This window comes from Grampus griseus, assembly GCF_964374135.1.
Source record: "Grampus griseus genome assembly, chromosome: 9".
In the NCBI taxonomy this organism is placed as follows: domain Eukaryota; kingdom Metazoa; phylum Chordata; class Mammalia; order Artiodactyla; family Delphinidae; genus Grampus; species Grampus griseus.
The window spans coordinates 96,324,113-96,339,292 of NC_139003.1; the positions used below are offsets into that span (position 1 = coordinate 96,324,113).

Sequence of the window (15,180 nt, forward strand, 5' to 3'; positions counted from 1 at the left end):
TCAGAGAACTCTGAATACTGACTGGGTATTTGTTATCATAAAATGTGTTAGCTGTCTTAAGACAATGGTATTGTGGTTATGGTCTAAAAAGTACCCCATCTTTAGAGACACATGCTTAAGTATGTGGACATGAAAATAAATCATGCCTGGAATGGGATTCAAACCAATCAACTGGGATGAGGGTTCAGGTTGGGGATACAAGTAAAACAAAACTGACCACAGGATAACTGCTGAAGTTGCAGGATGAGTACACAGGGGTTCATTATACTATTCTCTTTATTTTTGAAAATTTCCATAATAAAATAAGTTTTTAAAAATGAGAGTTTTGTTTTGATACTGTTGTATTATAAAACATTAAAGAATTTCCATTTTTAATGAAGACTTCCAGACTTCCAGAAAAATATAATTTTCTGATGGACCGTTAACTGATACATTAACTTAAATCTTACAAGTTACTTAGAAACTGACAAACAAAAATAATTTTTAAAATATTGTACAAATTACTGAATGTTACTATATCAATAAAAGATCACTAAAAGCTGGAATTTTAAGCCAAAAGCAGACAACTTTGATCATCTTAACTTCAATTCTAGGTAAGGGTGTGGGCTCTGCAGTCAGCCAAATCTAGGTTTATATCCTAGTTCTGCCCTTTTCTATCTATTAGATAAATGTTTTCTGGCAAGCCATTTAACTTCTGTGAGCCTCAGGTTCTACATCTTTAAAATGGGGGTAATAAAATTTCTTCATCAATAAAGCGCTTAGCACAGGGCTTGCCACATAGTAAGTGCTCATTAAATAATTCAAATAATTCCACTATCCTTCATCAATTCTAAATGCATGTTTTCATACTCTAACATCTCTGAAATTGGGATGCATCTCATAATTGATGGCATATTATGGTTTAATTGGCAGTTTTTTCTTTAGTGGTATGTAAAATAATTGGTGCCTACTACTAACAGGTAGCAGCCAAGATTCAATATAATATGGTATCAATCATGATAGAAGTAGATTCCCAATTTCTGTTTTAAGATTTTTCTGAATATATAACCAATTTGAAATTTAAAAAATTTTGAAGTATGAGCAAAATATTTTCAACACAGCACAAACAGAACGGTTTAGAGACAGATTACTTTTTTAAAAAATGGTTTATCAATTCCATTTTTGTATAAAACACATGGGAGAAACCTAGCCAATCAACACACAACTGTTGCCACATGAAAAGATATTTTTATCAAACTTCGAGTCTAAGAACATACAAATGTTTCTTTTTCATATCTACAGTAATTGTCTATGCTTTTCCACTTAACTGTTTTAAAAATTCCACATATCCCCATTATTTCTTCTGTCCCAGTTACAGTACAATGACGGGGAGGAAGAAGGTTGGTTAGAACAACTCTCTAAGCAGTTTTCTGCTGTCCCTTCTTTCCAATCAGAGACTTGTGGATGTGAGGGATCACACCTAGAATGAAATGAAAAGAAACAGTATTAGTAGAAAAACTTTAAGCTGGCTATATCTTTTTTTTTTTTTTTGGCTGCACTGAGAGGCATGTGGGATCTTTAGTTCCCCAAGCAGGGACTGAACCCGTGCCCCCTGGAAGCATGGAGTCTTAACCACTGGACTGCCAGGGAAGTCCCTAAACTGGCTATATCTTACCACTTTAGGGCTTCAACCCCAAAAAGCAATTATATAAAGAATGAGGACCTCCCTGGTGGCACAGTGGTTAAGCATCCGCCTGCCAATGCAGGGGACATGGGTTCAAGCCCTGATCTGGGAAGATCCCACATGCCGCAGAGCAACTAAGCCCGTGCACCACAACTACTGAGTCTGCACTCTAGAGCCTGCGAGCCACAACTACTGAGCCCACGTGCCACAACCACTGAAGCCTATGTGCCTAGAGCCTGTGCTCCACAACAAGAGAAGCCACTGCAATGAGAAGCCCGCACACCGCAACGAAGAGTAGCCCCCACTTGCTGCAACTAGAGAAAGCCCACAAGCAGCAACAAAGACCAAATGCAGCCAAAAGTAATTAATTAATTTAAAAAACAAACAAAAAGGCTTTTAGAAAAGAATGAAATTTACTTAAGTCCCCTTTCACATTCTCATTCTGTTAAAGTATCTATACCAAGGGGTCCCCATCTTGGGGTCTGGGAATCCCCCTCTAAAACTGTATGTAAAATGGTGAGATTTTATGTGCTTTTTTTAGAGAAGAGTAACCACAGCTTTCAAGAGGTTCTCCAAATGTGATCCAAAAAGTATTAAGAACCACCAATTTATATCTCACCTTCACTGATCCTGACTCATTCAATTATCTCAGCTCTGATTTTCAAGAGCATATTAAGCAATTTCTCACGATCATTTTTCAAACACAGTTTAAAGGATATGGGAAATATTTTAAACACCAGGTTTTAAGTCTCACATATGATATTTAGATGAAGAACTTGCTAAAATAAAAATAGCATTGTATATGGCTACAAGGAGAAGAAATATGTATTCAGATCATAATGAGAAGTCTAGAATTGTCAGACTTAACACTTTTGGAACTTAAGTTTCTATGTTCTCTAGTTGGTGATACAAATGTACTGGATCATCTATCTGAATTATCTATTAGTTAGGCCAGTTAACAATCTAGGCTGAAGAGGAAATAATACATACCACCCCCAGCTATGGTAGCCTTGATAAGAGAATCCAACTCTTCATCACCACGGATTGCAAGCTGCAAGTGGCGCGGAGTGATCCGCTTAACTTTGAGATCCTTGGAAGCATTACCTGCCAGCTCCAGCACCTACAAAGCATCCGTTGAGATAGCACATCAAACAAGGGTGAAGTGTTTAAGGATTCAGTTTAGGCCTGCAATTATAGCTAAAAAGATCACTACAGCATCTACACACAAAACACACAAGATACATATATAAACCAACACTAAATTTTTTCCAAATTTCTATAATGCTTTTATAGAACTCTTATTACTCCATTTCGTCCTTTTTTTCTTTCTTTTTTTTTTTTTTGCGGTACACGGGCCTCTCACTGTTGTGGCCTCTCCCGTTACAGAGCACAGGCTCCGGACGTGCAGGCTCAGTGGCCATGGCTCACGGTCCTAGCCGCTCCACGGCATGTGGGATCTTCCCGGACCGGGGCATGAACCCGTGTCCCCTGCATTGGCAGGCAGACTCTCAACCACTGCGCCACCAGGGAAGCCCCATTTGGTCCTTTTATATTCATTCTCTGCAAGAGAACTAGAAACTTGAGCAAAAATCTACTTCTATAGAAAGAAAAAAGACAAGAGATAATATTCCTTAGCCAAGAATCTATTCAATAAATGTGAACATCTAGAAATATATTTTAATATACCCATGTAGTCTATTTTTTCATGGCCCTTAACAGCTGAAATTTATTGCTTAGCACTTCTAGAACAATTTTAAAATATAATTTAAAATAATTTCTTATTCAGAGTTTTTAACATCACTGGGCCCTATAATCTGTAGGCAATAAGCTAGAAGCCCTTTATTCTATAAGGGCAATTTTCAACTAGAGGAATTTCAAAGTCCCAGTTGGTCATAAAATTGCATTTTTCTTTTCTTTTCCTTTTTGCCTCCATAGACTGTACTGGCATTATAAAACCTTTGATGGAAGTAACACAAAAATAACTCCACAGAACCTCCTCACTTAAACAGAGTGGTGGGAAGCCTCGGTGTACATCCGAAGCAATCAGTGTGCTTTAAAAACCACCAGTACTCTCTACTCCATTCTCCCTTGCAACCTTCACTGGTCTGGGGTGAGGCCTGGCACCAGTATCTTTTGAAAGCTTCATAAGTGATCCTAGTGTGAAGCCAACGTTGAAAAGTGATTACCCCTAAACTTAGATTTCAGTATTTTCTTTACCTCTATTATTGACTAAAACCCCAAAATTAAATATTTGGAAAATACACATTGACTGCATATGTGTGTGTGTATGTATGTATATGATTATTATTTAATCTTAAACTAAAAAATCATAAAGTTCCTAAGAATATAGATAATGGGAGTTTAGATGGGACTTGAAAATCTGAACCAGAAGCCTATGCCTCTACATGAGTGCACAAAATGCATACCTTTCTGAAAAGTCTGCAGGTAAACAAATAAAAACTGGTATAAGAGTGATAAAGCAGAAAGGCTCTTAACTAGTACCAATACAAAAACATTACCAACACAAAATCCCTGCTTGTGACATAGTGAAGTTGAAACTATCAATGTTAAATCTCCAATAGGAAAATAAATGACTTGGTAAGGTTAATGAAATGACAGCAGTGATAATTAACACACAGGTTAAAGCTAAATCTTTCAGCCTAGCTCCCAACCACATCTTTCTCAAGTAGGAAGCTTCCCCATTTCTATTAGGTTGGCTATCTCTATCAGTTGACTTGCTTGTTACTCAACTTCCCTTGCTTGGAATGTAGCTGAAGGAGTTTCATGGCTTCCCTTTTGTTTTCCTTAGGAGGGATTAGAATGGAGGAAGTAGTAGTCCATGACCTAAGAATTAAGAACTCTTGCCCAATTAACTTATCTTCCTGAAAAGTCAAACTGAGTAAGATACAGCATTTTATGCATACAACCATGCACAGAACCAGAAGGTTGCTTAGGTCTTTTACCAAATTTTGTTATCATAATATAGTTGTGATATTTAAAAAATATGTATCATCACACTGCCAAGACTTCACCCCACCTCAAATCTTTATTAACTAAGAGTTATGCTGGGGCTTCCCTGGTGGCGCAGTGATTGAGAGTCTGCCTGCCGATGCAGGGGACACGGGTTCGTGCCCCGGTCCGGGAGGATCCCACATGCTGCGGAACGGCTGGGCCCGTTAGCCATGGCCGCTGAGCCTGCACGTCCGGAGCCTGTGCTCCGCAACGGGAGAGGCCACAACAGTGAGAGGCCCGTGTACCGCAAAAAGAAAAATAAAAATTAAAAAAAGAGTTATGCTGTAAAAAAAAAAAAAAAAAAGAGTTATGCTGTAACTTCACAAATATCACCTATCGATTATATACGTATTTCAGAGTTCATTTAATTAGTAGTATGGTATTTAAATTATTTTACACTTGTCACGTCACTTAAAAATATGGATTATTGACACTTACTTAACTTTAAAAAAGAGCACACCAAAGTTCTATTTGACACTGGTACTAGGTAATAGGCTGATAAGATACATCTAAAAACGCTATTAAAAGAAACTAACAAGAGTTTGTCTTTTTTATTTCAAGCCAATATTCCATGGGTTTTCGCCATTTATGTCCAAGACACCTCCAGAATTCCCATATATAACATTTCCCCCACTAACCTCAGCAGTGAGGTACTCCAGAATTGCGGCACTGTACACTGCAGCAGTGGCACCGACCCTTCCGTGACTTGTGGTACGAGTCTTCAAATGTCTGTGGATGCGGCCCACAGGAAACTGAAAGAGACCACCCAAATGGGAAGCACTGAAGTCTTAACATCACACTACTGAATGTAATCAAAGGCTGAATAATATGAGTAAAGCATGAACTCAAAACCAACACCATTCTCCCATTGTGACCCTTTCTTTCTACTTTCTGAGAACAGGCACTTTCTCACCTCCAAAGTTCCCTAATCCCACTTGTCTGTGCCTTTGACTAACCCCACTCCCAACTTTCTTAAGGACCTTCCTTATCCCGTTACTGCTCCATCATTCAACAGCTCCAATTGCTTCCTTTTCGCTGGCTCCTTTCCTTCTGCACACTTCACTTAAAATGTCTCCACCTGTCTACAGCAACTGCCTCCAGTTACAGTCTAGACGTCTCCTTTCCAAAGGCAAGATTTAAAAGCAAACCCTGAAACCCCTTTCTTGTCACCCATTTTCTCCCAATCCAACCCTGGCTTCTGTTAAACACCATTCTGAAAGACGAGCAGTAACATTCTAACTACTAAAATCTACTAGCCAGCAAAATCTACTTCCAGATTGCATCCTTAAAGAGAAAAGGCATGACTGTTTTGTTTACATCCTTCCCTAATTCTAAGCTCCCCGAGATCAGGATCCATGTCTTACTCCCTTCTGCATCCTCAGTAACCGCATGTTACGTCGTCTGACACAGAGGACCTCAAAAACCATTTCTTCTGGGCTTCCCTGGTGGCGCAGTGGTTAAGAATCCGCCTGCCAATGCAGGGGACATGGGTTCGAGCCCCAGTCCGGGAAGATCCCACATGCCGCAGAGCGGCTAGGCCCGTGCACCACAACTACTGAATCTGCGCGTCTGGAGCCTGTGCTCCGCAACGGGAGAGGCCGCGACAGTGAGAGGCCCGCGCACCGTGATGAAGAGGGGCCCCCGCTCGCCGCAACTGGAGAAAGCCCTCGCACAGAAACGAAGACCCAACACAGCCAAAAATAAATTTATTAAAAAAACAAACAAGCAAACAAAAAAACAAAACCATTTCTTCTTAGGCCGAAGCAATTACATAGTTCTAATACGAACTCTGACTACTCCTCAGTCTTTTCATTCTTTGACTCAAATACCACATCAAATATGGTAGGGGGTCCACCAATGCCTTTCTGATCCTTTCTCATGCTCGACTTAGGAAACTTATCCACAGCACAAGCTGCCAATTTTACGTAAGTGACCTTAAATTTCTAATTCTTTTGATCACCTCTCTTGGAAAGCTAGACTCAAATCTACAACTTTTGGACATTTTCATATGGATGTTTTGGTGGAACTTCAAAACGACTGCAGTTAAGTTTATTATTTCATAACTTGCCCCTACTACAAACTCTTCTGCTCCTTAGGGTCTAAGCCTTAGAGAAACTTCTCTTTGACCGTCCTCTCAATCCCATACCCCTCCTCCCATTTTTGGGGAGCATACACAAGCCTTCTATTCTTTTCCATCCTACTCAAGTTCAAGTATGTTATTACCTTATTCCTAAACCACTGCAACAGTCTGTATCTGTCTTCCATCTCCCACTTCAAGGTAAGGACACTTCAAATAAATTCTAACTGAGATTTGCATGATGTTCTAAAATACAGAACGTACCCACCAAGTACAAGTTCTCGCCCCCCCTTTCTTCAGTATCATCCAGATCATGTCATCCTCTTCCTCAAAAACTTTCAATGGCTCACTACTGCCAAGAAGATAAAAATCCTAACCTTATAGTCTGGACTTCAAACTTTCCTGTTTAAAAAGTATCTCTTACATGTAGGGAATAATTCTTACTCATCCAGAAAATTTTGAGTTTGTGGATTAAAGCTGCAACAATTTAAATATACGAAATTTGAAACCATTTAGGGCTTTGAGCATATCACTGAGTCTACACTTGAAGGTATCGGGGAAAGATTCACAGGACTAGTGGACAGTTCATTATTCTCTCATCCTGAAAGCCGATGTACCACGACAAACACTCTTTAAAATAAAAGCCACAGCATACTCACTTCAATCTGATACAATTTATAAAAGAACTAGGAACATAATTATAATCTAGAAATAATAGATTTTAAGAGAGCAAAATCACCAAATTCATTTAAGATCTTTTCATAACTTGTCCTTGTTTAGAAGAAGAGAATACAAATTATATACAAGGGAGTTGCAGGACTTCCGTGGTGGTCCAGTGGCTAAGGCTCTGCACTCTCAGTGCAGGGGGCCCGGGTTCAATCCTTCGTCAGGGAACTGGATCCCACATGCCGCAACTAAGAGTTTGCATACCACAACTAAAAAAGATCCCGTGTGCCGCAACTAAGACCTGGCGCAGCCAAACAAACAAATAAATAAGGCAGTTGCTTTGTGGTTTATATTTTGACCAATTAATCTCATTATCAAAGGCCAGTAGTACAAGTATACTTTTGTAATTAAAGAAACACCTATGAGTCATGAATTATAACAGTAAAGAAAATAATGAATTACAACAGCATGGATGTTACCTGTAACCCAGCTCTCTGTGAGCGAGACACTGCCTTAGCCTTGGCCTTCCCACTGTCCTTTCCAGCTTTGCCTCCAGCCTAGGTGGAAAAAAGTTCCAGATGAAGAATCGAAAATGCTATTTCAAAACTATTTAGGACTACAAATAAACTTACCTACAAAACAGAAGTACAGTTACAGATGTAGAAAATAAACTTATGGTCCCAGGGGGTAAGGCGGGGGGAGGGATAAATTGGAGGATTGGGATTGACATATACACACTATTGTATATAAAACAGAGAACTAATAAGGACCTACTATATAGAACAGAAAACTCTACTCAATACTCTGTAATGGCCTATATGGGAAAACAATCTAAAAAAGAGTGGATATATGTATATGTATAGCAGATTCACTTTGCTGTACACCTGAGACTAACACAACATTGTAAATCAACTATACCCCAATAAAAATTAAAAAAAAAATTAAACTTAGGAAATAAAATTTCTTCTAGTTTTACTTTAGGTAGTTAAAAAAATCTAGGTGATCTTCAATTTTAAATATACATGTGTTATATCTCCATTTATTTTATTTTTTAATAATTTTATTTGTCCCACAACTGATGATGTTGATTTTTTTTTTTGGCTACACCCTGCGGCATGTGGAACTTCCTCGACCAGGGATTGAACCTGCACCCTCTGCAGTGGAAGCGGAGAGTCTTAACCACTGGACCATCAGGGAAGTCCACTATTTATTAATTTATATAGAAACAAGGTCAAACCTTAAATACTTTTTAAAAATGAGATTTCTAAAAATTTGAACATATTTTTCAGACTGAAGAATCTTCATCAAGTCAATATAACTCTCATGCTATAAGTATTTCATAATAAAATAATTTTTAAAAATGTCAGTGTGTATCATTTCCACAGAAATATTCAGAACTTAGCTCTATGGGGAGAAAAAAAAGCATCTTAAAAAAAAATTAAAACAGAGAATTACTCTATGATCTAGCAATTACACTTCTAGGCACATACCTAAGGTATTGGGAACAGGGACTCAAACAGATATTTTCTATACTATTTGCTATTTTGTTTATATCAGTATTATAAACAATAGGTAAAAAGCAGAAACAACCTAAATGTCTACCACAGAAAAATGAATAAACAAAATCGTGGTATATACACACAATAGAATAGTATTCAGCTGTAAAAAGGAAGGAAATTCTGAAACATGCTACAACATGGGTAAACCTTGAAGACATTATGCTAAGTGAAATAAGCAAAAGGACAAATATGTATGATTCCACTTAAATGAGGTACCTAGTCAAAATCATAGGAACAAAAAGCAGAATGGTGGTCACCAGAGGCTGGGGAAAGGGGCAGAATGGAGAGTTACTATTTAATGGGTACAGAGTTTCAATTTGGGAAGATAAAAAAGTTCTGGAGATAACTGGCAGTACACTTAAAAATGGCAAAATGGTCAACTGTTATGTGTATTTTACAAAAAAAAGGGGACATACAAACTTATTCTTAAGGGGTTAAACAAATACTACTTTCAACTGATAAAGAAATATTTCTCAAATAACATGAATGGTCACAAACAGGACACAGTATATAAATGCAGTGGGATATTATGCAGCCCTTTCAACAAATGAGTTACAAATATGTGCTGATAAGGAACAACTCACAAAACATACTTGTGTAAAAGGCAAGGTATGTGCAAGTGCAGTGAGCTTTTGTTTACATAAAGTGGAGTACTGTAGAGTGTGTGTACATATACATTTCTAGAAGGTCACACAATACGTCAGAAAAGTTATTTGCCTCTAGGGATGGAATACTAAGGATCTGACTTGAGAGGGAAACCAATATTCTCTTTTGGGCTGTTTGATTTTACTACTTAAATCTATTATTTCTCCTCTGTTAAAAGAAAAATTAGTTAAATAAATCAGTTTACGATTGGCTAGTTGTTTGAGGATGTTTTTGAAGCAGAGGTTAAGCTTTGAAATGGCATATTCCCTTTGTCCCTTTGTAATGGTTTCCTTAAAATACTTTTTAGGCTAAAAATCCCCCCCCCCATGTTTATCTCCCAAAACCATATGGGGGAGTAGCCATATATTCTCACTTCTTCAAATAAATCTTTTCAGCTCTATTTGCCCTGCTGTAAATACATTAAAAAAACCTCTCAGTTGGTGCATGAGTCTAAAACTACAATCACTGTCTATGACAATTATGAAATTAGTAGTTATCCATTAAAAACTACCAACTGCAGGGCTTCCCTGGTGGCGCAGTGGTTGAGAGTCCGCCTGCCGATGCTGGGGACACGGGTTCGTGCCCCGGTCCGGGAAGATCCCACATGCCGTGGAGCGGCTGGGCCCATGAGCCATGGCTGCTGAGCCTGCGCATCCGGAGCCTGTGCTCCGCAACGGGAGAGGCCACAGCAGTGAGAGGCCGGCGTACCGCAAAAAGCCCAAAAAACAAAAACCAAAAACAACAAACAAAAAAAAATTACCAATTGCAAAACTTCCCAGGCTTCCCAATTTACTGCTCTTAAGCAATTTTATCACTTCAAATCCATCATACTTGCTATTTAACCTATTTGCTTTTTAAGGAAGTAGACATGAAATCAGTTTTTTTTTAAATCTCAGTGTTAGGACTTCCCTGGTGGTGCAGTGGTTAAGAATCCGCCTACCAATGCAAGGGACACGGGTTTGAGCCCTGGTCCGGGAAGATCCCACATACCACGGAGCAACTAAGCCCGTGCGCCACAACTACCGAGCCCACATGCCACAACTACTGAAGCCCGCGTGCCTAGAGCCCGAGCACCGCAACAAAGAGTAGCCCCCGCTCGCCGCAACTAGAGAAAGCCTGCGCACAGCAACGAAGACCCAGCCAAAAATAAATAAATAAATAAATAAATTTTTTTAAAAAAAAATCTCTAAGTTAAATGACTATTTCCGTGGTTTCCGGATACATTTCTCATACTTAACAAAAACAAAGTCTTATGTAATCAAACTTGTGCGAATATAAAATTGTACAGTAAAAAAAAAATTGTACAGTAAAATTTTTCACAACCCCCTCAAACTCTGTATATACATCCTCCAACTTCACACATTCATTTTAATATGTCTGATGACTGATTGAGAAACAACATACAAGCACCATAAAATTTTTGATTTTAAGAACTGTGTTAGTATTAACCTGGGTTAAGCATCTCGGTAGAAAATAGGCCTATGGAGCCAGCTGGAGTGTATTTCAGTCAGGAAAAGTTGAAAACTGGATGCCAAGAAACTTGCATACTAGTTCAACAGATACATGCTCACGTCCCCTCAAGTTTAAAATTCTCTAAACAAGAATGACAACTCCACGCCTCCTGTATTTTTAGCTTATGCGACCGTGCATGTATTTTTAGCTGCTGGTAAAAGGGACAGCCAATATGTGGCAGGTCGCTAGAAATTAAATGAGTGACACCTTCGAAATCAGCAAGGACCAGGAGAATCATCCGCTTGAGCAAATCAGTTTACAGACAGATCTAATCTGTGCCTGAGTCGGCCGGCGGAAGCGCTTCCGTTAACTGCACAACTACAAGTCAGAAACGGGGTGCGACCATCCGTAAGGTCGAAGCCAGGTCTAAGACGCGAGAACGTCACAATAACCACAATTTCTGTTTGTGGTTCAGCCCCGGGCAAGGCTGTCTCCGTAGGGCGCTCGGGCGGACACTGCTCGTCGCCTCGGCGTCGCTGCTTCGCTCCCGCGCGGGGCACGACCACCCTCCAGCGCCTTTCCCTCCCAACTTCACAAGGGGCCAAGTTCCCTCCACTCGCGTTTCTAAAAACCACACTTTTTTTTTTTTTAACCGACGCACAATTCAGGAGTCAAAGTCGGTGGCAGGGGCAGCGGAGGTGCTGCAGAGAGCCAGGGTTGTCCCGCTCAGGGCCATCGGCCTCGGCCCGCGCACTCAGTTCGCGCCGGCGCCGCGGCGGGCGAGGCCGGGACCGCGGGGAGCCCCGCCGCCTGACGCCAGCCCAGCCGTCGTAGTCGCCTGACGCCCGCCCGCCTGACGCCCGCCGCCTCAACAGGTAGCGGCGCCGCCCGGCCATCGCCACCCACCCGGCCGCCCCGCAGACTTCACCATGGTCTCGGCCGCTCCCGCCCTCGGTCCCGCCGAGCCACCGCCGCCACCGCTCGCGCAGCACCGACCACCGCCGCCGCCACCGCCGCCGCCGGAGCCCGGACAATAACCGGGGCCCGCCTCGCACCACCCCAGCCAATGCCTGCTCGCCTTGCTCGTTTGAACCCCGGCGACCGCCCAATTGCGCGCCTCCTTCTAACAAAACCCCGCCCCCCAGCACCTCCTCCCTAACGGCTGTTTGTTTTTGCACACGGCACGCAGAGGCGGAGCCTCCGACCCCAACACAGACGCGCCTGTGCGCGACCGGGGGCGGAGCCAAGCGCCACTCTCCGCCTGTCTCCAAGGCCCGAGCCTGACGAACGGAGACACTGACCAATGAGAGCGGAGAGCTGGCGGAAGTCAGCCAGTAAGAACATCGCCCGCGAGCAAGGAAGGCGGGCCTGCGGGAACGACAGCGGGATTAGCCAATAGGTGGAAAAATTGGTGGTGGCTTTGGCTTTCCCGCCCTTTCTCAGCATTGGCTCTGGGGTTGCTGAGACCTGTTTGGGAAGGAAAGGGTTGCTGTCGTTGCTTCTGCTGGCTGCTTTTCACAGATTCCGAGGGTTTCTCCGTGCTAGCAGGAACTCCCTCCGCGGCGGGCACTGTTTCCAGGCCTGGCAGCCCTTCTCCTCAGCGCTTTCCCGCTGGCGTTAGGTTAGCCGCCCAACCTAAAGGAAAGAAACTCGGAAATGGGGTCGGCGTCCCCGCTCCCGCTGCGAAATTGAGGGAAGGGCGCGAAGGAGGGCTTGTCTGCCCATGGCCGCTCCCCCCGGCTGCCCTCCCCCCTCCCCAGGCGGCGTGCGGGCCCGGTTGTCCCCAGGACGGCACAGCCCGCGGTCGCCGGGGCCCAGGCCCGGGCTCGGGGCCAGTTCTCACCCGCTGCAGTTTGAAACCTTTGCTTCTTTTCACAGTTGTCTGCACTGACCGCGCCGGGCAGCGTTGCGGGTGCGCGGAGCCGTCCGTCCCCGCGGAGATTTGGTTCTGGCGGGATTTCCCCAGGCGGGCATTTCAGAAGTATCACCAGGTGGGCAGATGCTGTCCCAAAGTGAGATTTCTCTTTCGTCTGACACGGGGGACCCTGAGTCTTTAAGGAAATGTAACTTGAGTTCGAGGAGAGGAAGGGGCTGAGCTTCTAAGTAAGAGTTTGGAAAAATGCGAGTGAAGGTGTAGACGAGCGTGAGGAAGGAGGGGCCTTTCAAGGTGGAGGCAGAGAGCAGTGTGCCCAGATGAATGGAAAACCTGACAAGTAGGTGGAAGAGTTAGGAGTTAATTCAGTAATCAGTAGCCATTGTTAATTGCTGCCCCTCCTTTCCTGTTTCTGGCCTGAGTGACTGGCATTACACGTCTGCCAAGGCATCCACGTGTGAGTTCACCGTCAAACAGTCACCGAGTGATTTGTTGGCACTGTTTGGAGGCGCTGTGCTGGGTATTGGGGATTCAGGGGTTGGCAAAATAGACCTGTCCCTGCCCTAACGGTCCTTGACAGCAGGGGTCAGATGTTACAGAAGTAAACAGGCAAATGTGTGAATTACAAGAAATGCAAGTGCATGGAAGGGAAGAAACAGTGCTTTGAGAGAAGCAGAGTAAATGGAATTTAGAAAGGGTGTAATTTAGCAGTGTTCCACGAAGAAAGAGCAAGTATAAAGGCTCTTGAAGTGAGAAAGACTTGTCCCTTGTGAAGGTACTTAAAGCAGGCTAGTTTGGCTGCTGTAATTCTGACCAGATCCCTCTACTTCCTGAATATCAAATCTGGCTTTTTTTATTTGCTGTGTGTATTGCCACTGATTCAGTTTAGCCTTTGTCATTTTTCTCCTGGATCAGTGCAAAAACCTGTTAACTAATGTCCTATTCTCTTCCTCCTTCATTGCACCCTCCACTCTTTCTAAAATACAAATCTTACTATATCTTCCTTTAACCTCACTGACTTGAGAACAAAATTCAAACCCTTAGCATGGCGTAGAAAGCCCTACCTTTTTCTGGCCCCTGCTCATCTTATGTTTTGTTGCTTCTCCCTACCACCCCTGAAACTCCATCTTGCCTTTGCACATGCCTTTGCTTGAAACAGTCCTCAGTCTCAGCTTCTCCCTGGCTAACTTTTAATTATCTTTCAAGGGCCACCCCAGACATCACTTTCTTCAGCATGTCTTCCTTGACACCCCTGATTTGGATTAAGTGCCCTGTATGACCCAGTGTATTCTACTGTCATCAGTCCTTGTCATGCTGAATTGTGTTGGTCTCCCTTGGCGCACGGAACTCTTTTTTTAGGTTGTCGTTGTTTGCTTGGTACAGTACCTAGTACCATGAAAATGTCACTTGGCTAATGAAAAGAAAGAATACTAACTCATGTTTAGGCCACTTAGATAGGCAGTGTGGTCTGTGGAAAGACTTGAGTTTGAATCCAGACTCCTTTACTTACTAGTTGTGTGATCAGGGTGAGGGATTTAATATTATCTATTTTGTCATTTGTAAAACTGAAAATAGCAATACCTATTTTACAGGTTGTGACCGAGCACTAATTCAATAATGTATGAGAAAGTATTTAGCACTGTACCTAGCGTGTAATAAATACCCAATAAATGTTAACTTCTTTCCTTAACAGGAAATTCATTTTCTCACTTGCCACTCTCTACCCGTTAGCCTTCGTGTCATTGATTCAAATTTTGATGAAAATGGAGTCAGATTGACAGAAACTGGTTCTCATCACAGACAATAGTAATCCCTTTAGTGATTTATACATCTTGTTTAGAGATGAATGAAATATATTGAAGCCCACAGACTGAAGGAAAATGGATGGAAGTTTTCTGGCATCTGTAAACAGAAAAACTGCCTATTAACTATTTTATAAAGCAAGTGTGTTAGTGAATAAAGTCTAATTTACAGTGAACTAGGGTTGCAAAGAAGGCAGCATGAGCTCATAAGGAGCACATCTAACCAGAGAATCTTAGGTACTAGCATCTATAAATTATAAATACTAAACATTAACAAATGATTCAGCTTTGCTGGATTCAACCCAGTAAGATACAGTGGAATTGTTCTCGTAGTGTGGTCCTAGGCAGCAGCATCAGCACCACCTAGAACTTGTTAGAAATGCAGATTCTGACCCCCAGCCACACCTACTGAATCAGAAAGTGGGGTGGGG

At 42.2% G+C, this 15,180-nt stretch overlaps 1 protein-coding gene across 1 annotated transcript; it reads right to left on the reverse strand.

The window, feature by feature from the left end:
• Nucleotides 1-258: 258 nt before the first annotated feature.
• Nucleotides 259-12,108, reverse strand: H2AZ2 (H2A.Z variant histone 2). Its single transcript, XM_082661623.1, has 5 exons — nucleotides 12,003-12,108; nucleotides 7,898-7,975; nucleotides 5,314-5,427; nucleotides 2,654-2,783; nucleotides 259-1,459 (listed from the first exon to the last, which is right to left on the reverse strand). Exons 1-5 carry the CDS (start codon nucleotides 12,003-12,005, stop codon nucleotides 1,398-1,400), a joined length of 387 nt encoding a protein of 128 aa, XP_082517749.1. The 5' UTR covers nucleotides 12,006-12,108; the 3' UTR covers nucleotides 259-1,397.
• Nucleotides 12,109-15,180: the final 3,072 nt, after the last annotated feature.